Source organism: Trachypithecus francoisi, unplaced genomic scaffold (genome assembly GCF_009764315.1).
Source record: "Trachypithecus francoisi isolate TF-2019V2 unplaced genomic scaffold, Tfra_2.0 Lachesis_group9, whole genome shotgun sequence".
Taxonomy (NCBI): Eukaryota; Metazoa; Chordata; class Mammalia; order Primates; family Cercopithecidae; genus Trachypithecus; species Trachypithecus francoisi.
This window is the reverse complement of record NW_022681474.1, coordinates 29390633-29415180: the sequence shown is the minus strand read 5'-3', so window position 1 is coordinate 29415180 and position 24548 is coordinate 29390633. Positions and strand designations below refer to the sequence as shown.

General features: G+C 39.9%; 1 protein-coding gene across 3 annotated transcripts in view; it reads left to right on the top strand.

Moving 5' to 3' along the window:
* The window catches only part of LOC117082219 (amyloid beta A4 precursor protein-binding family B member 1-interacting protein), a 129619-nt gene that overhangs the window by 87046 nt on the left and 18025 nt on the right, over positions 1–24548 (top strand). For all 3 annotated transcript variants that reach the window (XM_033208864.1, XM_033208865.1, XM_033208867.1), the window contains 3 exons: positions 7093–7179; positions 10005–10148; positions 15532–15642. In XM_033208864.1, coding sequence (XP_033064755.1) covers positions 7093–7179; positions 10005–10148; positions 15532–15642 — 342 coding nt within the window. The remainder of the gene's footprint in view (positions 1–7092; positions 7180–10004; positions 10149–15531; positions 15643–24548) is intronic.

Genomic DNA, 24548 nt, shown 5'->3' with positions numbered 1-24548 from the left:
AAACTGGGGGAACTTGGCAAGGTCTGTTCCAATTCTTCTCTGGGTCCCTGTGTCTTCAGAGATAGGGACATTCCTTTCCTCTGGGTATAGGGTGGGTGGCTGTCTCACAAGGATCCTTTGACTTACTTTAGAGAAAGGTCAGAGGATTCTTTTAAGACCTGCTTCAGAGGAGAAGGACAGGAAAAGGTCAGAGGGATCTTCGTGCTTCTTCTGTTTTCTCAAATGACAAGGTGCCATAGTTTGGGATAGCGTGTCCTAAACTCTGTCACCTGAAACCAAAATAGAGGTCTGAGAATTGAGGACTGAGTATGAACATGGAAAATCATTCCAGTATTCACATAAGCCATTCTTACTGCTAGAAGCCTAAAGAATCTCTTTTTCAGAAAAGGAATCTGTAAAGTCAGTTCATGTAAGGCACAACCTTACATGAGGTAAAGTCAGTTCATGTAAGGTTGTGCCTCAAGTAAGTTCCTCAAATAAGTTCCTTATTATGCTACTTTTTTATTTCTTCTAATAACTTTCTTTTGCTAACTTAAAAATAATATCTAGCCGGGTATAGTGGCTCACGCCTGTAATCCCAGCACTTTGGGAGGCCAAGCAGGCAGATCACAAAGTCAGGAGATCAAGACCATCCTGGCCAACATGGTGAAACCCCATCTTTATTAAAAATACAAAAATTAGCTGTCCATGGCGGCATGTGCCTGTAGTCCCAGCTACTCAGGAGGCTGAGGCAGGAGAATCGCTTGAACCTGGGAGGTGGAAGTTGCAGTGAGCCGAGATCGCGATACTGCACTCCAGCCTGGGTGACAGAGTGAGACTCCATCTCAAAATATTAATAATAATAATATCAATTTATTATAAAAGGAAAAGTTGGAAAATTCAGAAAAATATAAGGAAGAAAATCTAAATCACCCATAATCTCACTCTAACAATAATCACTATTGATATTTTAGGCAACTTTTATTCCACAGATTATTCTGTTTCTTAACTGAAATTTGATGATGATTATACTCTACTGGTGGCTGCATGAGTGAGGAGCAGAGACAGAAACACAACTTCTTCTGCTCAGGTGTAGAAGGGTCTCAGCCACAGCCTGGCAGCTATTGTGGGAGAAAAGTATTAATACCTTGTGGCATCATTCTTCCATTCCATTCCAGCCTCCCTCAGCCCACCAAGGGCAGTCTCTGACCATCCAGGACCAGGTGTGATTAGAAGGAAAGTTACATAGTAATCACCTTTATGGTCCCCAGCATGGTCTACCCATGACTTCGATGCCCTGGATCCTCTCACCACCCGGTGTGGGTATGTGTGATTAGTCAGTGTATTGAGGCATGAAAGGCAACCTTAGAGGCCAGGCATGGTAGCTCACACCTGTAATCCCAACACTTTGGGAAGCAGAGCAGGAGGATCACTTGAACCCAGGAATTCAAGACCAGCCTGGACAATAGGGAGATCCCAGTTTTTGCAAAAAATCAAAAAATTAGCTGAGTGTGATGGCATGCACCTGTGGTCCCAGCTGCTCAGGAGGCTGAAGTGGGAGGATCATTTGCGCCCAGGAGTTCAAGGCTGCAGTGAGCTATGATCCAATGCACTCCAGCCTGGGCAACAGAGCAAGACCTTGTCTCAAAAAAAAAAAAAAAAAAAAAAAATACTACCTCAGAATCCCACTGGTTTGCAGAAACGGACATTTCCTCTCTTCTAGGTCTGCAGGTCGCCTGTCTTTAGCTCCAGAGTATAACTTAGACTTAGATTTAGGTAGTTCCATGTCCTTTTTTTTTTTTTCATGAGACGGAGTTTTGCTCCTGTGGCCCAGGCTAGAGTGCAATAGCACAATCTCAGCTCACTGCAACCTCTGCCTCCTGGGTTCAAGCCATTCTCCTGCCTCAGCCTCCCAAGTAGCTGAGATTACAGGCATTCGCCACCAGGTCCAGCTAATTTTGTCTTTTTAGTAGAGACGGGGTTTCACCATCTTGGCCAGGCTGATCTTGAATTCCTGACCTCAGGTGATCCACCAGCCTTGGCCTCTCTAAGTGCTGGGATTACAGTCCTGAGCCACTGCGTCTGGCCCCATGTGTCTCTTATTGGCCCTGGACAGCACAGACCTGTGACATATTCTTCTCACAGTCAATGACAAGAGTACAGGCGAATGACAGAAACACACTCTGCACCTCAAGCCCTCTGCTCAGAATCCATGCATCGTCCCGTCTGCCACATTCTATTGGTCAAAGCAAGTCACATGGCCAGACCTAACATAAGTGAAGCAAGGAAATAAGCTTCACCCACTCTGGGGAAAGTTACTGCCCAGTCACCTAACAACGAGCAGAGAATTGGGAGTGATGGTCTGATCTTCACTCAGTGAGCTGCATTAACCCCATAGCTCCAGCCTGACTGGCTGCTCACTGGTGCTCCAAAGACACCTCTGTGCCTTTGTGCATGCTTGTTCTTCTCCCTGAAATCTATTCTCATTCTTTTTTCCCCTAGCTGAACATTGAACAACTTTCAAGGCCTCATTCAAACTTTGACCCCCTTGGTAAAGCTTTTCTTGACCATCTCAGTCCATAGTTATTTTTTTCCTTCCTGAAAATCTCTAGACAATGGCTCATTTTGAATTTTTGTAGTCTCTTATATCTTCCCCATCAATAGATACAGAGTCATCCGTCCATCTCGCTATGCTCTATCTGTATTTATCTTCTCCATGTGATAGCAACCTTCTTAAGAACAGGGATTTGAGGCCAGGCATGGTGGCTCATGCCTGTAATCTCAGCACTTTGGGAGGCCGAGGCAGGTGAATCACTTGAACTCAGGAGTTTGAAACCAGCCTGGACAACATAGCAAGACCCCATCTCTACAAAAAATTTAAAAATTAGCTGACCATGGTGGCATGTGCCTGTAGCCCCAGTTACTTGTGGGGCTGAGGTGGGAGAATTACTTGAACCTGGGAGGCGGAGGTTGTGGTGAGCCATGATCACGCCACTGCACTCCAGCCTGGGTGACAAAGTGAGATCATGTCCCTCCCCAAAAAAAGAACAGGGATGTTTTACATGTACAAAGGGCACTCGCAAATATTTCTTCATGAACTGATAACTGCTTGATTTACTCTTTATTCCAAGAAGATGTTTAAAAAGTATTTGCTGTTTCTTTCCTATCCAGCTGTTCCCAAATGTTGCACTCCCAGAAGCTGTGAGAAAAGAGAGCAAGCTGTGACCAAGAGTCTCATTTCCCATTTTAAAGTTCCTTTATTATTTGACTCAGGTTTACCCAGTTTCCATTTGCAGGATATAATGACTAAATGTTTAGTTCTGCTCACCACTTCTCCAGAACAGCCCGCATTGAGTGGGCGCCCACACCACAGGTGGAAGTTCCGATCCAAAAGCAATCAGTCTTATTATTCTAAGAATTATTCTTATTCTAAGGACTGCCCTCCTCTGGCACAGATTTACTTTGTGTTTTTTGCTATTTCATTAAAATAAAAAACAAAAACAGTGTAGCATGGTCACTTAGAAGCATATTCTGAAACTGAAAAAGTCAGAAGTGTGTCAGAGAAAGTTCTCAGAGAAAGGTACAGCTACACATCCTGCCTCTTTAGGGCACCCTGGTGAAATGTGGCCCTTCACAGTTTAGACAGGTTCTTCCCTGCAGAGAGTGACGAATGTTCTGTCTTTCCCAGATGAGGATGATGACAAACACTTGCTCTGGAGTCTTTTTTTCTTTTAATTTTTTTTTTTTTTTCCCCTGAGACCGAGTCTTGCTTTAACACCCAGGCTAGAATGCAGTGGCACAATCTCAGCTCACTGCAACCTCCACCTCCCAGGCTCAAGTGATTCTCCTGCCTCAGCCTCCCCAGTAGTTGGGATTACAGGAGCCCACCAACAAACCCAAATAGTTGTATTTTTAGTAGAGACAGCACTTCGCCATGTTAGCCAGGCTGGTCTCGAACTCCTGACCTCAGGTAATCCACCCACCTCGGCCACCCAAGGTACTGGGATTACAGGCTTGAGCCACCACCCCTGGGCTTGGAGTCTTCACTATGCTCTCTGTGCATGCTTCCAATTCATCATACATGATTCAAATATCTGGCCTTCCTAAGCCAAGGTTTGCTTTCTAGCAGCACCCTGAAATCATTCTGGTATGAATGGGCAAACTCAAGTTGGGTTACATTTTTTGTTATTATGGAAAAATATATGTAACACAGGACTTATCATCTTAACATTTTTAAGTGTACCCTTCTGTGGTATTAAGTACATTCACATTGTTGGGCTAGATTCTCCCCTATGGTACTTAAAGCCTTTTTGGTCCTTTTTTTCTTTTTCTTTTTTTTTTCGAGGCAGGGCCCCACTGTGTGGCCCAGGCAGGACTCAAACACCTGGGCTCAAGTGATCTTCCCGCCTCAGCCTCTGGAGTAGCTGGGACTACAGGTGCATGCCATTGTGCCCGGCTCTGTACTTAGAGTATTTTAATGCTGAGAAAAATTATTTAATAACGTGGCCAGGCGTGGTGGTTCATGCGTGTAATCCCAGCACTTTGGGAGGCCGAGGCGGGCAGATCACAAGGTCAGGAGATCGAGACCATTCTGGCCGACATGGTGAAACCCCATCTCTACTAAAAATATAAAAATTACCCGGGCTTGGTGGTGTGTGCTTGCAATCCCAGCTACTCAGGGGGCTAAGGCAGGAGAATTGCTTGAACCCAGGATTTGGAGGTTGCAGTGAGCTGAGATCGCACCACTACACTCCACCCTGGCGACAGAGCAAGACTCCGTCTCAAAAAAAAAAAAAAAAAAACTATTTAATAACTCCAACGTTCTGCCACTAATTGGCCTTGGGAAAATCACCTAATCTTCTGTTTCCTCATCTGTAAAGTAACAAGGGTGGTGTTATCGGGTAAAGAACCTATGTTATCGGGTTCTTGTGAGGATGAAATAAAATCATGCCTGTAAAGCCTTAGCACAGGTTTCTGGCAGGTGTTACCTAATATGGCTAGTTGTGGTCTTCAAGCAAAACATTTAAAATTTAAATAGTTTTCTGAATTCTATATTATGACTGCATTAATTCATAATATAACATCCTTTCAAATAACAAGTAAAAGTTTAAAAATCTTGGAAAAAATATTAAAATAAACTTTTTTCAATAAGAATTACCAAAAGAATTGTACTTGACCAGGCATGGTGGTTTATGCCTGTAATCCCAGCACTTTGGGAGGCGGAGGGGTCAATTTGAGACCAGCCTGACCAACATAGCAAAACCCATCTCTACTAAAAATAAAAAAAGTTAGCTGGGCATGGTGGTGCACACCTGTAATCCCAGCTACTCGGGAGGATGAGGAAAGAGAATCCCTTGAACCTGGGAGGCAGAGGTTGCAGTGAGCCAAGATTGCACCACAGCACTCCAGCCTGGGCAACAGAGCAAGACTGTGTCTCAAAAAAAAAATTGTACTTGACGTACTTCCTCCTAAGTAGCTGGGACTACAGGCATGGTGGCACATCTCAAGTCACAAATGGCCATGGTGGCACATGCCTATAGTCCCAGCTACTTAGGAGGCTGAGTAGGGGAGATTACTTGAGCCCAGGAGTTCAAGGCTGCAGTGAGCTATGATCATGTGACTGCACTCCAGCTTGGGTAACAGAGCAAGACCTTGTCTCTAAAAAAAAGCAAACGAAAAGAAAAACTCAAACTTCAGTGTACATAAAAATCATCTGGAAAGCATATTGGAATGCAGAGTTCCAGGCCTCATCCCAGAGATTCCAATGTAACCCAGGAACATGCATTATATCAAGTTTCAAGGTGGTCTGGGAGTTATACTTGGAGAAACACTCCTATGATGTAAATAAACACTTGTGCCTAGATTCGGGAGGGTCCTTAATTTAGTCACAGTGCTTCTGTGATACACTTTCTGCCTTTAATACATTTGTTATTTTGTAAAACTCCATGTTTTTACATAAAATCCTCAGCAATCACTGTGCATATGGATACCTCAGCTGCACTTATTGTGTAAAAATTAGTCCTTGAGTGCTCGTGATTTTTTGGAAACTCACACACTTTATTTTTAGCCATCCCGTTAATATTCAGTATTAACAAAGTATGATCCAGAAATTAATACAAACCATGCTCAGAGACCATGAATCCACTTGTGAGTTCTTTTATTTTTTTATTTTATTTTTTTGAGACAAGGTCTCACTCTGTTGCCCAGGCTGGAGTGCAGTGGAGTGATCATAGCTTACTGCAGCCTCAAACTCCTGGACTCAAGCAGTCCTCTAGCCTCAGCCTCCCGAGTAGATTAGACTACAGGCATGCATGCCACCTGCCCAGCTAATTTTTTTATTATTATTTTAGAGACAGGGTCCTACTGTGTTGCTCAGGCTGGTCTCAGACTCTAGGGCTCAAGCAATCCTCTTGCCTCAACCTCCCAAAGTGGTGGGATTATGGTCATGAGCCACACCCAGCCTATGAGTGCTTTTAGCTCATAGTCCTCCCTGTCTTTGTTTAGGCTGGTTTTCTTTCCAGAAATGCCCTTTATGCTTCTTTCTGTCCTTAGAAGTTGCTAAATAGTAAACCTTGTGTTGTGATTAACCCAGGCAGTTCTTTTAAAAAATAAAAGAGGTTGCTAACGTTTACTAACATCTATATTTCTGGATTCTCTTGATAAGCCAGAATCCTGCTACCTTACAAGGCCTTGAGTTCCCATGTGGCATCTGCCTGCCAGAGCAGTTTCCCTCTTGAGCATAGGACATGAGATTGACCTTCACTCCAGCCTCCAGCTCTTGCCAGTGCCTTGGGGACTTCCAGCTTCCAGCATTTAACATGCATGGTGCACGCATCGACTTCAGCAATTAAATGATGTATTTTTCACTACTATTTTCTATCTTCTGTTTTTTCATTGATTGTACACTATGGGAGGGTGAGGAGGTTTCACTCCTGCCTTGCGATGCGGTATCAGCATTTGGGAAGGCCCTGATGATTGATTGATAGCGTATGCTCTGGTTCCCTGTTTATTTCACACAATTAACATCTTCTTTCCTGCAAGACTGTGAGTTCCTCACAGTGTCTAGCATGGTAGTGAACACTTACTGATCTGATCTTTTAACATTTTATTTAGAATTTCTACTTGGATAACAGAGGAAAAAAAGAAAGCAAGGAAACTAATGAGAAAATGAATGCTAAGAACAAGGAATCGTTACTTGAGGTAAGGTTAATTTTGCAGAATGGAAGAAAAGAGAAGGACGTTTGCTCTATCTATTTTTAAGTCATTTTCTTCCCAGAACAATGGAAAAATCTAAAGACACACTGAAATTTCAAGTTGGGGTGTTAAAATCAAATTATTACTAAATTATAGCTGTTTAGATCATTCAACTGTTTTTCTTTTTTGAGTCATTTGTTACAACATGTGGCTTTAGACAAATGAAGTGGGATTCGTAATTCTTGACTCTTAAAAAGACTTGACAAATCCTCGTAAAACTCATCTTCTGGCATTCCATATGTTTCATTACTTAAGTGCTCCACGGAAGTCAGACATAAGACTTCCAAATCTTATTTAAGGGACCTCTAAGATGCTCTCCCAACATCTCAGATGTGGTAGGAAGCGTGAGATTCGGAGGAGGTGGCCCTGCCCAACACTGTTCATTTGCTAATGGGACAGTCCTCGTCCCCCCTGAGAACCTCAGTTTCCGAATTGTATTGAATCATCACAGAGATTCAGGGAGCTGGGGAAAGCACTGTGTTGATGACCATACAGATGTCTGTGATGACCACTATTGGGGCGTGTTCCAGAAGTTCATTTGGCAATTGATTGTTTGGAAACTTCTAGTGAGTTTTCACATGCTAAAAATCAAGGCTCTGAGCCTCGCGTGGGGGCACACACCTGTAATCCCAGCTACTAAGGAAGCTGAGGTGGGAGGATCACTTAAGTCCAGGAGCTCAAGGCCAGCCTGGGCAACAAAGCAAGATCGTCTCAAAAAAGAAAAAAAAAAAAAAAAATCGAGGCTCTATTTGCAGCACATAACGCAGTTGAAATGAGTGCCAGATCTCAAGTCACAAATGGCCATGCTAGAGCTGCCCAGGTTGTATTTCCCTGAGACAATCCATGGACCTTTTCCTGAGTTAGTAAATTTTGGACCTCCCTTGAAAAATCAGAAGACCTGGTGATGCCCTCGGCCCGTTACCTGGAGCCAATTGGCTCATGCTGAAGAGCGCTCTCTCGCGTTCACTAAGGTTCCGCCCAGACCTTGGGCATGTCTATTGCCTGCCTGCTTTCACAGCCCAGTACCAAGTAAAGCAGCTACCACAACCAGCTGCCACTCCCAAGATGCTGAGCTCAGGTGTTGCAGGTTCTGTTTTCTGGGAGCAGGAGCACAATGGGCATTTCCCAGGCAGGCCCAACAAGAGAGTCCTTGTTCCAGGACTTCAGCAATGTTTTACAGCTGCATGTAAAAGAAAATACAAAGCGTGCTATGCTATGAAAAATCATTATCCTGCTGTCTAATTGGGGTCAAAACCTGAATTTAAGAGATTATTAACAGGATGACTAATACTAGCCAAATTTGGGGAGAAATTGGGGAGTGTGAACAGAAATGTTTTCCAGCTCTACTACATAAAAATGTACTTGGAAGATGCAAAATCCAGTTATTTCGCATTTATGAAACTAAATGAGAGGATATTGAAAGTTATAAAAGGAAAGCGAAACATAAATTTGACTATTTGAGTTGTAAAATAGAATAATATATAATTTTATTCTATTGATTTTTAAGACAAAATGTGTTAAGAATTCTGTAATTCTGGCCGGGCACGGTGGCTCAAGCCTGTAATCCCAGCATTTTGGGAGCCGAGACGGGCGGATCACGAGGTCATTAGATCTAGACCATCCTGGCTAACATGGTGAAACCCCGTCTCTACTAAAAATACAAAAAAAAAAAAAAAAACTAGCCGGGCGAGGTGGCCGGCGCCTGTAGTCCCAGCTACTCGGGAGGCTGAGGCAGGAGAATGGCGTGAACCCGGGAGGCGGAGCTTGCAGTGAGCCGAGATTGCACCACTGCACTCTAGTCTGGGAGACAGAGCGAGACTCCGCCTCAAAAAAAAAAAAAAAAAAAAGAATTCTGTAATTCTATGCAAGTTTTGAGATTTAAAAATCTACATCTAGATGTGCTTTGTTATTCTTTTCTGATACTGATGTATTAATAACTGCCTTCTTCCTTCTTTGAAAAGAAAACTATCCCAAGAATAAAATATTAACTTATTTATTTTTATTCTTTTTATTTTTAATTTTTGTGGGTACATAATATGTATGTATTTATAGGGCACATAATATATTTTGATATGGGCAAGGAATGTGACATAATCACATCATAGAGAATTGGGTATCTATCCCCTCAAGCACTTATCCTTTGTATTACAAACAATCCAATTACACTCTTTTAGTTATTTTTAAATGTACAATTAAGTTATTATTGACTATAGTCACCCTGCTTTGCTTTCAAATAGTAGGTCTTATTCATTCTTTCTATTTTTTTGTACCCGTTAACTATCCTCCCCAATTTTATGTGTTGAATTATATATAATAATTATTCTATTTACAAGCAATGAAATAGTAACTATTTTACTTACCAGAAAAGTAATAATTTTTCTGTCTTCCATTTTATAGTAACATTAATTGCTTTTATTAAATGCTTACTTTTACAATATGCCAAGACTGTACTCACAACCTACCTTATGAAGTTGGGCTATTATTATTCCATTTTGACAAGTAAGTGAACTGAGGTTTAATGGCCCACGGTCGCAGAGCTAAGTGGTGAAGAGGCCTTGGGGCCTAACTCAGGAACCAGGATTCTTGACTGATGTGTTATTCTTCCTCTCTTCTGGCAAATAGTATATAATATAAACATATGCATTCGATCAGAGCTCTACACAAAATTGACTTTTAGTTTAAAAGCTAATTTGCGAGTTTGTTTAAATGTGAATAAAAATGCATGCTTTATCTTTCGTGTGTGTCTTGTGTCGTCGGAATCTCAATTTCAGGAAAGTTTCTGTGGAACATCTATCATTGTACCAGAACTGGAAGGAGCTCTTTATTTGAAAGAAGATGGAAAGAAATCCTGGAAAAGGCGCTATTTTCTTTTACGGGCTTCTGGAATTTATTATGTACCCAAAGGAAAGACTAAGGTTAGAAAAAAAAAAAAAATCAGTTAGCAATAAAGCATTTCATGAGAGTGAAACTAAAGAAATTCTTACGTGGCAAGTTAAATACATTCTCTGTTGCTGCAGATTCCTTAATCCTGCAACATGTATACAAATAGGACAGTATTACTGAAATCTTTTTGAGCTTTTCTGTAGCTCTCTTGAAGGTAAAAGTATTTTATCTATTTTAAAGTCAGGTTTCAAAAATGATGGCAAAAGCACTTTTCTAGAGATTATTTTGTTTCTTTACCTATCTATTTCCAAGGACTTTTTACCCCTATTGTTCTACAGTCATTATAGTTAAATTTCTTTTATCTGGAATCATAGAGGTATTAGAAGTCTTGATAAGATTTTCTTTTTCTCTTTCTTTTTTTCTTTTGAGATAGAGTCTCACTCTAACCAACAGGCTGGAGTACAGTGGCATGATCTTGACTAACTGCAACCTCCCCCTCCCAGGCTCAAGCCATCCTCCCACCTCAGCCTCCCAAGTAGCTGGGACTATAGGCGCACGCCACCACATCCACCTAATTTTTCATATTTTTTGTAGAGATGGGTTTTCCCCATGTTGCTTAGGCTGGTCTTGAACTCCTGAGCTCAAGCAATCTGCCCACCTCACTCAGCCTTCCAAAGTGCTGGGATTACAGGCATGAGTCACTGCACCCAGCTCTCAACTAGATTTTCCTTGAGATTTTAGCCCTTAGACTCTGAATATTTTTAAATCGTTCTCTGAGGTGTACTCTGAATTTCCCTGCCTAATTTAACAGGGTATTTTAGACATCATTTAACTTTTACTTGGTGATTTGGGATTATTGCCTCAAATTTATAAGTATGTAGTAAATTGTTCCTTGAAATGTAATTTTAACTCTTATTCTGACCATCAGCTCTCTCTAAGACTTTTCTTAGAGGATTAGGACATTTCACTCTTTCGTTCACCATTAATATATGTCTAATCCGTATCTTGGGTACGCAGAAGCATTTTGCCTTCCCTTCCAAATGCAGGGCACCACCAGTGGTATATTCATGCATTGCCAACTTCCTGTGATAAAGCTTAACCCACACTTCCAAGCCGATGAAGTTACAGTGAACATCCAGGTCCGCTACCTCCAGTAAGGAGACTCTTGTCTCTGCCGGAAGGCAGGAGGGCATTATGGCTAACTCTTGGTCTAGGACAGCTACTGTTCTCCTTAGCCTCTTCCACTCTGCTCCTGGCCTTAGATCTGATGCTTTCCCATCTCTGTCATCTCATTGCAGTCCCACACTGGGCACCTCACAACTGACCCACAAATAATTTGTTTTCTTTTTGAAATGTTTATGTCTTAGGCATTTGAATATAAATGGTACATATAAATAAATGTGTAACAAACAATATACTCTGTGACGAGAATTAAAAATGTTTACATTTGGCCAGGTGTGGTGGTTCATGCCTGTAGTCCCAGCGCTTTGGGAGGCTGAGGCAAGGTGAATCACTTGAGGCCAGGAGTTCTAGACCAGCCTGGCCAACATTGTGAAACCCCATCTCTACTGAAAATACAAAAATTAGCTGGGTGTGGTGGTGCACACTTGTAATCCCAGCTACTGGGGAGGCTGAGGCATGAGAATCACTTGAACTTGGAAGGTGGAGGTTGCAGTGGCCTGAGATCATGCCACTGCACTCCAGCCTGGGTGAAAGAGCAAGACTATGTCTCCAAAAAAAAAAAAGTGTTTACAGTAGAGTTGGACAAGAATTCCTTCTCTCCCTGTTACCATTAACACTGGATTGAGAAACTAACTAGTACATTAAAGAAAAGAATAAGAAGTATAACCAACAGAAAAGAAGAGGCAAAGACTGATTTTTCACAATTTACATGATTGTCTACCAGCAATATGAGACACGCAACTGAAAAACTGTTAGAACCAAATAAATGTATTAACTAAGAAAGTTTTTCTTTACACAAACAATATATATAATGCAAACTACAATGCAAAAGAATCTATGCAGACTAGAAACAGAAAATGCAAAATACCTAACAATAAACTTAACAAGAAATGTTCCAGATCTATATGGCATAAAATATAAAATTTATTAAGAGAAATGAAGTAGAGCTGAATCAATAGAAAGGTACCATGTTGCAGGCCAGGCGTGGTGGCTCACGTCTGTAATCCCAGCACTTTGGGAGGCTGAGGCAGGCGAATCCCAAGGTCAGGAGTTTGAGACCAACCTTGCCAATATGGTGAAACACCGTCTCTACTAAAAATGCAAAAATTAGCCAGGCATGGTGGCAGGTGCCTGTAATCCCAGCTACTTGGGAGGCTGAGGCAGAAGAATTGCTTGAACCCGGGAAGCGGAGATTGCAGTGAGCCAAGATCACGCCACTGCACTCCAGCCTGGGCGACAGAGTGAGATTCCACCTTTAAAAAAAAAAAAAGTAGAAGAAAAAGAAAAGAAAGGTACCATGTTGCTAAATGAAAAGTTATTAATTCTTCCCAGTTTTCTATAAATTTAATGTAATTTTAATAAAAATATCAGTAGGATTTTATTTACTTGAAATTCACAGACTGATTCTACAGTTCATGGAAAAAAGACACTGTTCCAAAATAGACCTTCCCAAAATTGTGAAGAACATCAAGGTAGATCTCCTGCCGTGCCAAAACATTAGATAAAAACAGCACAGCTAGAGACAAACAGGTTGACAGACAGCCATCTAATATAAGAGAAGTTAAAGTTAGAATTTTATATCACAGCAGTGGGGAAAGAATGTGGCATTCAACAAATAGCATTGAAATAACTGTATATCCATTTAGAAATATAATTTCCTACCTCATTCCATGTACCAAACTAAATTCTTGATTGATTAAAATATCTTTAGAGAAACATAGTATAAAATTCTAGAAGAAAATAGAGGTTGGCTGGTGCAGTGGCTCATGCCTGTAATCCCAGCACTCTGGGAGGCCGGGTGGGAAAATAGCTTGAGCCCAAGAGTTCAAGACCAGCCTGAGAAACATAGGGAGACCCTGTCTCTACAAAAAAAATAAAAAAATTAACGAGGATGGCGGCACATGCCTGTAGTCCCCGCTACTTGGGAGGCTGATCGGGGAGGATCACTTGAGCCCGGGAGGTCAAGACTTCAGTGAGCCATGTTTGTGCCAATGCACTCCAGCTTAAGTGACAGAATGAGACCCTGAAAAAAAAAAAAAAGAAAGAGAGAGAGAGAGATGGAAGGAAGGAAGGGAGGGAGGGAGGGAGGGAGGGAGGGAGGGAGAAGAGAGGAAGGAAGGGAGGGAAGGCAGAGAGGAAGAAAGGGAGGGAGAGAGGGAAAAAAAAGAAAATATAGGTTAATGTTTTTATAATTTTGAGCTGGAGAAAGCTTTCCTAAGCAAGAATAAAAACTCAAAATTATAACGGAAAAAATTGACAGATTTGACCTTATAAAGTTATTTTAAATACCTTATGGCCAAAGATAACAAACAAGAAGTGAAAGACTGACTACAGTGAGAGAGTACATTTGCAACATGTATAAACAGTTATGAATATCCATAAAATATAAAGACTTAGACAAATCAATAAGAAAAAGATAAACATACTTACAGAAAAATGGCAAAGCATTAAAGGGAAAATTTACAGAAAAAGAAGTACAGGTAGCCACCGCATAACTAAAAGTTGCTCCGTCTCACTAGTAATCAGGAAATGTAAATTAAACATGAGATTGACACAATAAACAATATAGATAATATCCAAATTTTGGTGAAAGTGGGTAAGAAAAAGGGACACTCACGCCTGGGAGATTGGAATGGAAACTCATACGGCCAAACTGGGGGACAATTTAGCAAAATCTATGTAAATGTAAAAGGGAGGAAAAATCCTTTCAATTGGCAACTCCATGCTTGACAAATCTATCTCACAGAAATATAAGCTCATATGCACAGGATTTGTTGTAATAGCTAAATATTGAAATAACTTCTAATCCTCTGTAGCAGAATAGTTAATAAATCGTTACCCCTGTACAGCAGAATTCTCTGCAGTCATAAAATGAATGTCATCTATTAATTCATGTGTCTTGATATAGAAAGACTCCTAGATGCAATGTTAAGAAAAAGAAGGCAGGGGACAGTGGCTCACAGCTCTAATCCCAAACACTTTGGAAGGCCAAGGAAGGCGGATTGCTTGAGCTCAGGAATTCAAGACCGGCCTGGGCAACGTGGGGAAATATAACAGAATAAAATACTACCAAACAATTAACTATGGTACATTTGGAGAAAAGAACAAAATAAGAGAAAGGGGTGGTGAAGGAAGATGTGCATTTTATTTATATATATATATATATTTTTTAAATTGTGACTAATATGCCTTAGTTTGTAACTTAAAAATGTAAACTTTGAACATCCAGAAGAAAATATCTTGTAAGAAAAGAATGTACAAGCATATGTAAAGAAATAATTGTGCACTAAGGTGTAAATAGTTCTGCCATCTATTCATCTATTCACTAACTGGGTAAAGAATTACAGAAAGCAAAAGAAAAAAATAATACAACACATTTGTAATTGAAGTGTAACCAAATATGTAGATTACAGGCTGCAGCCTTCACAGTGCCGTTATCCGTGGAGGAGAGGTCTCTGTTTCCATGGCAACACTGCCTACAGTAAAGACAACTTGTGAAAGAAATCCTTTTTCTCAGGAGGAAGTGCATGAAGTGTGTGCTAATTTACTGAGCATAAGTTTATCTCTCATTGTTCGTCCTGAGGGGGACTTTTTTTTTAAATGCTCAATCACAAAATCCATCACGGACTTAGAATGGCAAAAGTCAAAATGAAATTTCTGGCTAAGCGGTCACCTTGTCTCGACTGCATCGATAATGACATCTCAAGGACAGTCCATCCTGACTCTGGGAGTCCCCAGATAGGCATCAGAACAGCAGTATAATCTTTCATTCCATTTCTGGGTCAGTGGCACCGATTTTCCTTGGCTGTACTCTTTTTTAAAAATTAATTTTATTTTTTGACTGACAAATAATAATTGTACATATGCACAATGTACACAGTGATGTTTTGATACATATAATGTATGGTGATCAGATCAAGGTAATTAGCACATCCATCATCTTAAACATTTATCCTTTCTTTGTGTTGGGAACATTCAATATCTTTCATACTGGGAAGGATTTATGCATAGATCTTACTAAATTGTCCCCCAATTTGGCCATATCTGTTTCCATTCCAACCTTTCAGACTTGCCTTTGAGAAAAACCATACATCGCAGATGTTTATATAAATTACCTAAAAGTCAATATTTTCTTTACTAAAACGTAATCCTTAGTTATGCCGTGAAGGACAACTCTGGAAAATTGTTAACTGTCATCTCAGTTGAAGTTTTATTTTTTTCCCTGTCTTTCAGACATCTCGAGATCTGGCGTGTTTTATACAGTTCGAAAATGTCAACATTTACTATGGGACTCAGCATAAAATGAAATATAAAGCGCCCACTGACTACTGTTTTGTTTTAAAGGTATGTTATAAGAAGTCATTCATTTAGATTTATAAGCAATTTAAGTTAATCTTTTTTTCAAGGAAGAAAATGTTAAATGTTATATACTTAGTCACATGTGTAACAATAAGAAATTGTTCAACCAAAATAGGAATGAGGGAAACATTTCTATCAATTTAGGCATTTTCCCCAAAGCCTCCTATCTGAACCTAAAACTTTAAGGTAAATCTGTCTGGGGATTTCTTCACTTCTGAAAATGAAAGTTCCATATTTTAAACAAATTAATTTATAATTTTATTGATAAGACTAAAAAAAGTTTTCAGTTCTTTATTTATTGGGCTCATTCCAACATAATAAGTTTTTAGAAATTAGAAACTTGCAAGATGTCCTAGAAAATGTATAGAAAATAACAAAAAAAAATTGTTTTAATTACTGGGTCGTGAAACTTAAGGTGTATATTGTCAAAAGGCAATATGTATTATCAAATGTTAGATATGGTTTATGCTTTTTTAAGACAGAGTCTCACTGTGTCACCCAGGCTGGACTGCAGTGGTGCAATCATAGCCCACTGAAGCCTCAGTCTCCCAGGCTTAAGCAATCCTCCTGCCTTAGCCTCTCAAGTATCTGGGACTAGAGGTGTGCACCACCACATCAGCTAATTTTTGTATTTTTAGTTAAGACAGGGCTTTACTATATTACCCAGGCTGGTCTCAAACTCCTGGACTCAGGAGATCCACCTACCTTGGCATCCCAAAGTGTTGGGATTGTAGGCGTGAGCCACCACTCCTGGCCGATTTACATTTTTAAAAATTAGAATCTCAGATCAGTCTGATCAGGAGACGAGTTATTACAACCACACATGTGATGTGTTAGAGCCTTTCTGTATGCCTACAGAACTCTGGATTGAGGACTATGGTAAGTTTTTGTCTGTGTTTCTTTTTAGTCAAATACAGTAACCAGGCCAAATCAATCATATTTAGTAATTTTGACTTCCTGAACAATTACAACCACTTATTGTAATCATCAAATAATAATTGGTTGAAATTCTTGGCTTTATCAAGGACTCAGGATATTCAATGGTTTTCATTCAGATGTCCTAACCTTTTTTTTTTATTCCTAAACATCCACTTTTAAGTATTTATGGATAATATTAATAATAAAAACCATTATACTAGCTCAGTCAGCCTGATACTCCCCCAGTGGTTCTCAACCAGGCATTCTGCCTCCAAGGGTTGTTTGGCCAATTCTAAAGACATTTTTGATTGTCATAGCTTGGGGCATGGAGCAGGGACTACTGACATCTAGTAGGCCAGGTATGCTGCTAAATACCTTGCAGTGCACAAGAAAACCCCCATGCCAAAGACTTCTCTGGCCCCAAGTGTCAACAGTGCTGCTGTCAAGAAACCTGCCCTAGACAGAAAAGCCCCAGAATGATGACTGTGAAGGCACTGAAGGCAGGGAGAAGGCTGGATCCATTCACTCATTCATTCATGTATTCTTTTAATATTTGTTGAATGCTGGCCGGGCACGGTGGCTCACACCTGTAATCTCAGCACTGTGGGAGGCTGAGGCGGACGGATCACTTGAGGCCAAGGATTCTAGCCCACTGAAGCCTCAGCCTCCCAGGCTTAAGAGCAATCCTCCTGCCTTAGCCTCTCAAGTATCTGGGACGAGAGGTGCGCACCACCACACCAGCTAATTTTTGTATTTTTAGTTAAGACAGGGCTTTACTATATTACCCAGGCTGGTCTCAAACTCCTGGATTCAGGCGATCCACCTACCAAGGATTCTGGCCAACATGGTGAAACCCTGTCCCTACTAAAAATACAAAAAGTAGCTGGGCGTGGTGGTGCATGCCTATAGTCCCAGCTACTTGGGAGACTGAGGCAGGAGAATCGCTTGAACCCAGGAGGTGGAGGTTACAATGAGCCGAGATCACACCAATGCACTCAGCCTGGGTGACAGAGAGAGACTCTGTCTCAAAAAAAAAAAAAAAAAAGTGTTGAATGACAACTATTGTTCAATGACAAGGATTATTATTATTATTATTTTTACTGCCGCATTCCCATCACCTGGAACAGTGGTGGGGCAATGAAAAAAATACAATAATTCCTGTCCTCATGGAGTTTACATTCAACATGAGGAAAATGGTAAAGAACGAAAAATATGTAATGTAATGTCAGGTAGTAACGAGGAGCAATATGAAGTAAGGCTGGGGCCAGGGCTGCTTTGGATGGGGTGTTCACAGAGAGGCTCTCTAGGAAGTGACATTTGACAAAAGATGTGAGCGAAGTGAGGGAGCAAGTATTGCCTGCAGTACGAGCCCTCCAGGAATAAGAACGGGAAGTGGAAAGCCCTGAGGTGAGAGAGGTCTGTTTGGTCAGAAGGAAGAGAGATGAGGAGCATGCCCTGCCTGCTTCTGGTCCTCACCTCTCCTTGTCTGTTCCTGATATAGGAAAAATAAGAATAACGGCAAGCACTGACATTGCATTTTCTTTATAAATGTGGTATGTGTGCAGAGAGACTCCCCAGCCAGGAAGTGGCCAAGTCAGAATGAGAACTCAGGCAGTGTGGCTCAGAGGCTGTTCTCTCAGACAGTTTCTCAGGCCCCCAGAGATCTGGACATGAGGCGTTGCCCACTACCCTGCCCCTCCCACAAGGCCACCTGCCCTTGAGCCACGTCTTCCTGTGTTTGGAATCCTAAGGCCCTGATAAATTATAAAAATGGAGCATTCCAACACACTTTATCGCCAAAGCATTGCCCACACTTCTTAAATCAGGAGAAGGTTTTGGAGAAAGTTTCTGAAATGCCACTTGGTAAACTGGCTGAATCAGAGTCACTGGAGACTCATTACAAATGCAGTTTCCCAGGCCCTAGGCCCACTAAATCAAAATAATGATGGAACCTAGGGTTAGGGTTAGGGTTTAAGGATGGAGCCTAGGAATCTTCATTTTTCCTAAACATGGTCAAGTTTTCCACCAAGTGTTAGAATGTATCCTCACTCTAATGAGGATTCATGTAGTAATCATGGCTTAGTTGATGATGAAATGGCCTTCAGAGTGGGCAGACAGGATGAAAGTCTAGCAGAAGGAAGCAGGAGCCAAATCCCAGGGCTGGGGTCCAGAAGCCAGAGCAGGGATATCTGTCAAGAAAAAGATAAGGTCTCTGACTAGAGGTTCCCAGCATGGGGATTTAGACACAGTGCACAGGGGAGGGACTCAGTTTCTCAAACTAACACATAAGTTTGGGATGAGGACCTACAATTGCCAGACTTGAACTGTCTGACCTAGAACGTGAGGTTATCCTGAGATTACACCAAGAATAGAAATCCTGGGTCCCAGAGTATTGAACTAGAATTTCTAAAAATTCCTACTCTCTAAGGTCTGAGTCGTCAAGAGAGAGTTGAGGATCTCCCCAAAGGAGAAAGGGGGCTCAGAGGTGGTGAAACCAGCAGGATCGATGGATCTGGGAGTAAGAGTCATGAGCAACCCTTGCAGAATGTGTATTTCCTTTTTTCTCAGGATGATGATCAGCTCTGTTCTAAAGCCAATTTCCTCATGTGCAATCACCCTGCTCATTTTGTTCTTAAGCATGCTTCTCAGTTCCTTCCCAAAATATTGAGATTTCTTATCAATTTGCTGAGTAAAAGGGTTACTGTTGAGGTTTAGAGAACCTAATTTGTTTATGAACATTGTAGTCACTTATTTCCCTTTTTGTCTGCTGTTTTAAAAAAGTAAAAACTCTTGCTGTTCTTTATTAGGGTGAGCCAGTTTCCAAAATGCAAAGAATGTGTGGCAATGCAAAGAATAGATGGCAAGAGGGATTAAGGATACAGGGAGGCATGTTAAGAGATTTAGGCCAGGTGTGGTGGCTCATGCCTGTAATCCCAGCACTTCGGGAGGCCAAGGCGTATGGATCACCTGAGGTCAGGAGTTTGAGACCAGCCTGGCCAACATGGTGAAACCCCATCTCTACTAAAAATGCAAACATTAGCTGGGCATGGTGGCATGTTCCTGTATTCCTAGCTATTCAGGAGGCTGAGGCATGAGAATTGCTTGAACCTGGGAGGCGGAGGTTGTAGTGAGCCGAGATCATGCCACTGCACTCCAGCCTGGGAGACGAGAGTGAGACTCTGTCTCAAAAAAACAAAACAAAACAAAAAAAGATTGCATGATTTCATTTCATGGCCTGATAAGTCCAGGCTAAAGTTTATCCTTCAATATGAGCTTGATGACTATGGCTGTTCATGAGAGGTGCTGTCAGAAAGACTGGCGTCTGAGTCCTGGCCCTGGCACCTAGTAACTGGGTCACTATTGAGATGCTAAGCCTCATTGCATCATCTTCAAGAGATAAGAGCACCCAGCCCTTCTTTGGAGAATTAAATATGATATGCCTACAAAATCATTAGTGCAATGTCTAGAAACGTATCAGCACTTAGTAAGTGGTAGTTATTATTGCCATCTAGTATTAAATAAATCTCTTTATTAACCAGTGGTTCTCAAACTTTAGTATGCATCAGAACCATTTAGATTGTTAAGACACAGATTGCTAAGCCCTCAGGATTTTTTATTTAGCAAGTCTGGGATTGGGCCCAGAAATTTGCTGTTCTTTTTTTCCTATGTATTTATTCATTTATTTTTTAATTGACACATAGTAATTGTACATTATGACACACAATGTGTTGTTTTCATATATGTAAACATGGTGTAATCATCAAATCATGGTAATTAGCACAAACATTTATCATAAAATCCTCTCTTCTAGCTATTTGAAATATACAATGCATTATTGTTAGCTATAGTCACCCTACCTTGCAGTAGAGTATCAGAACTTATTCCTCCTAACTGTAACACTGTACTCATTGACAAACCTCTCTCCCCATTCTCTCCAGTCTCTAGTAACCACTATTCTACTCTCAACTCCTATGAGATCATTTTTTTTAGATTCCACATATGAGTGGAATATAAATGTTTATGTATTTTCTTTATTCATCCACTGATGGACATTTAGGTTGATTCTATATCTTAGCTATTGTGAACAGTGCTGCAATAAACATGTGAGTGCAGATATCTCTTTGACATACCGATTTCATTTCCTTTGTATATATACCCAGCAGTGGAAATACTGGATCATATGGTAGATGTATTTTCAGTTTTTTGAGGCACCACCATACTGTTTTCCGTAATGGCTAGACTAATTTACATTTATGCCAACAGTGCATAAGAGTTCTTGTTCTTCCACATCCTTGTCAGCATTTGTTATTTTTTGTCCTTTTATCATAGTCATTCTAGTTGGGATGATGCAAAATTTCATTGTCGTTTTGATTTGTATTTCCTTGATAGTTGGTGATGTTAAGCATTTTTTAAATTCCTATTGGCCACGTGTATGTCTTCTTTGGTGAAATATCTATTCACGTTGTTTGTCCATTTTTTAAAAATTGGATTATTTGGTTTTTTTGCTAGTGAGTTATTTGAGTTCCTTATAAATTCTGCTTGTTAACCCTTAGTCAAATGTATAATTTGCAAATATTTTTTCTCATTCTGTAGGTTGCCTCTTTACTCTGTTGATTGTTTTCCTTGCTATGCAGATTCACAGTTTTGGGTCTTTCTTTTTGTTGGTTGGTTGGTTTGTTTGTTTTGCTTGCTTTGTTTTGTTTTTTTGAGACAGAGTTTCACTCTTGTTGCCCAAGCTGGAGTGCAATGGCGCAATCTCGGCTCACTGCAACCTCCGCCTCTCGGGTTCAAGCAATTCTCCTGCCTCAGCCTCCCGAGTAGCTGGGATTACAGGAGCACGCCACCATTCCTGGCTAATTTTTGTATTTTTAGTAGCGATGGGGTTTCACCATGTTAGTGAGGCTGGTCTCGAACTCCGGACCTCAGGTGATCTGCCCTCCTCAGCCTCCCAAAGTGCTGGGATTACAGGCATGAGCCACTGCGCCAGGCCAGTTTTGGGTCTTATATTAACTATTTAATCTATTTTGAGATGATTTTTGTTTATGGTGAGAAATAGGGGTCAAGTTACATTCTTTTGCATGAAGTTATCCAGTTAACCCAACACTGTTTATTGAAGACACTATCTTTCCCTCATTGTGAGTTTTTTGGTTTGTTTTTCTTGTTCTTGTTCTTTTGGAGGGGGTGGGCACCTTTGTTTAAAATCAGTTGGCTGTAAATGCATTGATTTAGTTCTGGACTCTCTGTTTTGTTCCATTGCCCTATGTGTCTGTTTTTATGCCAATACCACACTGCTACAGATTTGTAGTATATCTTGAAATCAGTTTGTGTGACTCCTCCAGCTTTGTTCTTTTTGCTCAAGATTGCTTTGGCTATTTGGAGTCTGTGTTTCCATATAAATTTTAGGGGTTTTTTTTCCTGTTTCTCTGTGAAGTCTGACATCATAATTTTGATAGGGATTGCTTTGAATCTGTAAATTACTTTTGGTAGCATGGACATTATAAAAATATTAATTCTTCCAATTTATGAGCATAGGATATCTTTCTGTTTATATCCTCTTTGCCTTCTTTTATCAATGTTTTATAGTTTTTGTCATAGAGATCTTTCTCCTCCTTGGTTAAATTTATTTCTAAGTATTTTATTTTTGTGTAGGTATTGTAAATGGGATTGCTTTCTTGATTTTCAGATAGTTGACTACTGTTGCATAGAAATGCTAGTAATTTTTGTATGCTGATTTTGTATCCTGAAATTTTACTTTATCTGTTTATTAGTTCTAACAGTTTTTTTGGTGGAGTCTTTAAGATTTTCTACATATGAAATCATATTGTCTGCAAACAGGGACAATTTGACTCCCTCATTTCCAATTTGGATGCCTTTTCTTTCTTTCTCTTGCCTCATTAGTCTCGCAAAGAGTTCCAGTACTGTGCTGAATAGGAGCAGTGAAAGTGGGCATCCTTATCTCTTTTGAGATCTTAGCGGAAAAGCTTCTAATTTTTTCCCATTCAGTGTGATGTTGGCTGTGGGTTTAACATATATAAACTTTATTATGTTGAGGTATATTTCTTCTACACCTAATTTGTTGAGACGCTGAGTTTTTGTCAAGTGCTTTTTCTGCATCTATTGAAATAAGCATTTGGTTTTTAATCTTTATTCTGTTGATGTGATGTGTCACATTTATTGATTTGTATATGCTAAACTATCCTTGTATTGCTGGGATGAATCCCACTTGATCATGATGAAAGGTCTTTTAAATATGTTATTTAATTCAGATTGCTAGTATTCTGTTGAGGGCTTTTATATCTACATTCATCAGGGATGTTGGCCTGTAGCTTTTCCTTTTGGTTGTGTCCATCTCTGGTTTTGGAATTGGAGTAATGTAGGCCTCGTAGAATGAGTTTGGAAGAATTTCTTCCTCTTCAATTTTTTGAAATAGTTTGTGAAGAATTTGTCTTTATATGTTTGTAGAATTCAGCAGTGAAGCCATCAGGTCCTGGGCTTTTCTTTGATAGGAGCCTTTTTATTACAACTTCAATTTCATTACTTGTTATTGGTCTTTTTAGGTTTTCTATTTCTTCCTGTTTCAATCATAGTAGATCATATGCATCTAGGATTTTAGTCATGTTTTCCTAGGTTTTCCATTCTGTTAGTGTGTAATTATTTATAGTAGTTTTTATGATCTTTTGTATTTCTGTAGCATCAATTGTAATGTCTTTTTTTCATCTTTCATTTTCTTTCTTTCAGTCATCTTTCTTTTTTTCTTAGACTAGCTAAAGGTTTCTCAATTTTATTTATTTTTCAAAAAAACTTACTCTTTGTTTTCTTAATATTTGTTTTTAGCCTCTTTTAGCCTTAATATTTCTTTTCCAAATGAATGAAATTAATCTCTATTTCATTTATGCTCTGATCTTTATTATTTCTTTTCACCTACTAATTTGGGGTTTAGTTCTTATTTTTTCTAGTTCCTTGAGATGCATCACTAGATTGTTTATTTGAGATCTTTCTTTGGCTGAAAAGTCTTTATCACCTTCGTTTCTGAAGAATAGTTTTTCTGGGTACGGTATTCTTGGTTGACAGGCTTTACTTTATCTTTCATCACTCTGAATATATTGTCCCACTCTCTCTTGGCCTGCAAGGTTTCTGCTAAGTCTGCTGCCAGGCGTATTAGAATTCCCTTATGTGTTATTTGTTGTTTTTTTTTTCTTGCTGCTTTCAGATACATCTCTTTGTTTTTGACCTTTGGGAATATGATTATGATATATATTGGGGTATTTTATTTGGGTTGACTCTGATTGGTGACCTTTGACCTTCCTGTGTGTGGATATTTGTATCTTTCTTCTAATTTGGTGACTTTTCTATTATTATTTATTTGAATAAGCTTTCTATCTCTTTTCATTCTTTACTCTCTCTTTAATGTTAAGGATATGTAGATTTGCTCTTTTGATGGTGTCCCATGGGTCTTGTAATTTTTCTTTATTCCTTCTCATTTTTTCCTTTTTTCTCCTTTGACTATGTATTTTCAAATAGCCTGCCTTCAAGCTCACTGATTCTCCTGCTTGATGAATTCTGCAGCTGATGTTCTCTGTTTCATGTTTCATTTTGTTTGTTATACTTTTCAGCTCCAGGATTTGTTTGTTTTTTTAATTATTTCTATCAATCTGAAGAATGTTTCTGATAAATTTCTGAATTGCTTCTCTGTATTTTCTTGAAGTTTGATGAGTTTTGTCGTAACAGCTATTTTTGAATTCTTTGTCTGCCAGATAGCTGGCACCTCTTTTTGTCCATTTAGAGAGACCATATTTTCTAGGCTATTCTTACTCCTTATAGACATTGGGCTCTGTCTTCGCATTGTTGAATTAGGTATTTGTTTCAGTCTTCCCTGTCTGGATTTGTTTGCGACCCTTCTTTTTCAGTGGGCTTATGCAGACATTGTGAGCAGATTGACTGTTATATGTTATTTCAGCACTAGAGGGCCTCCT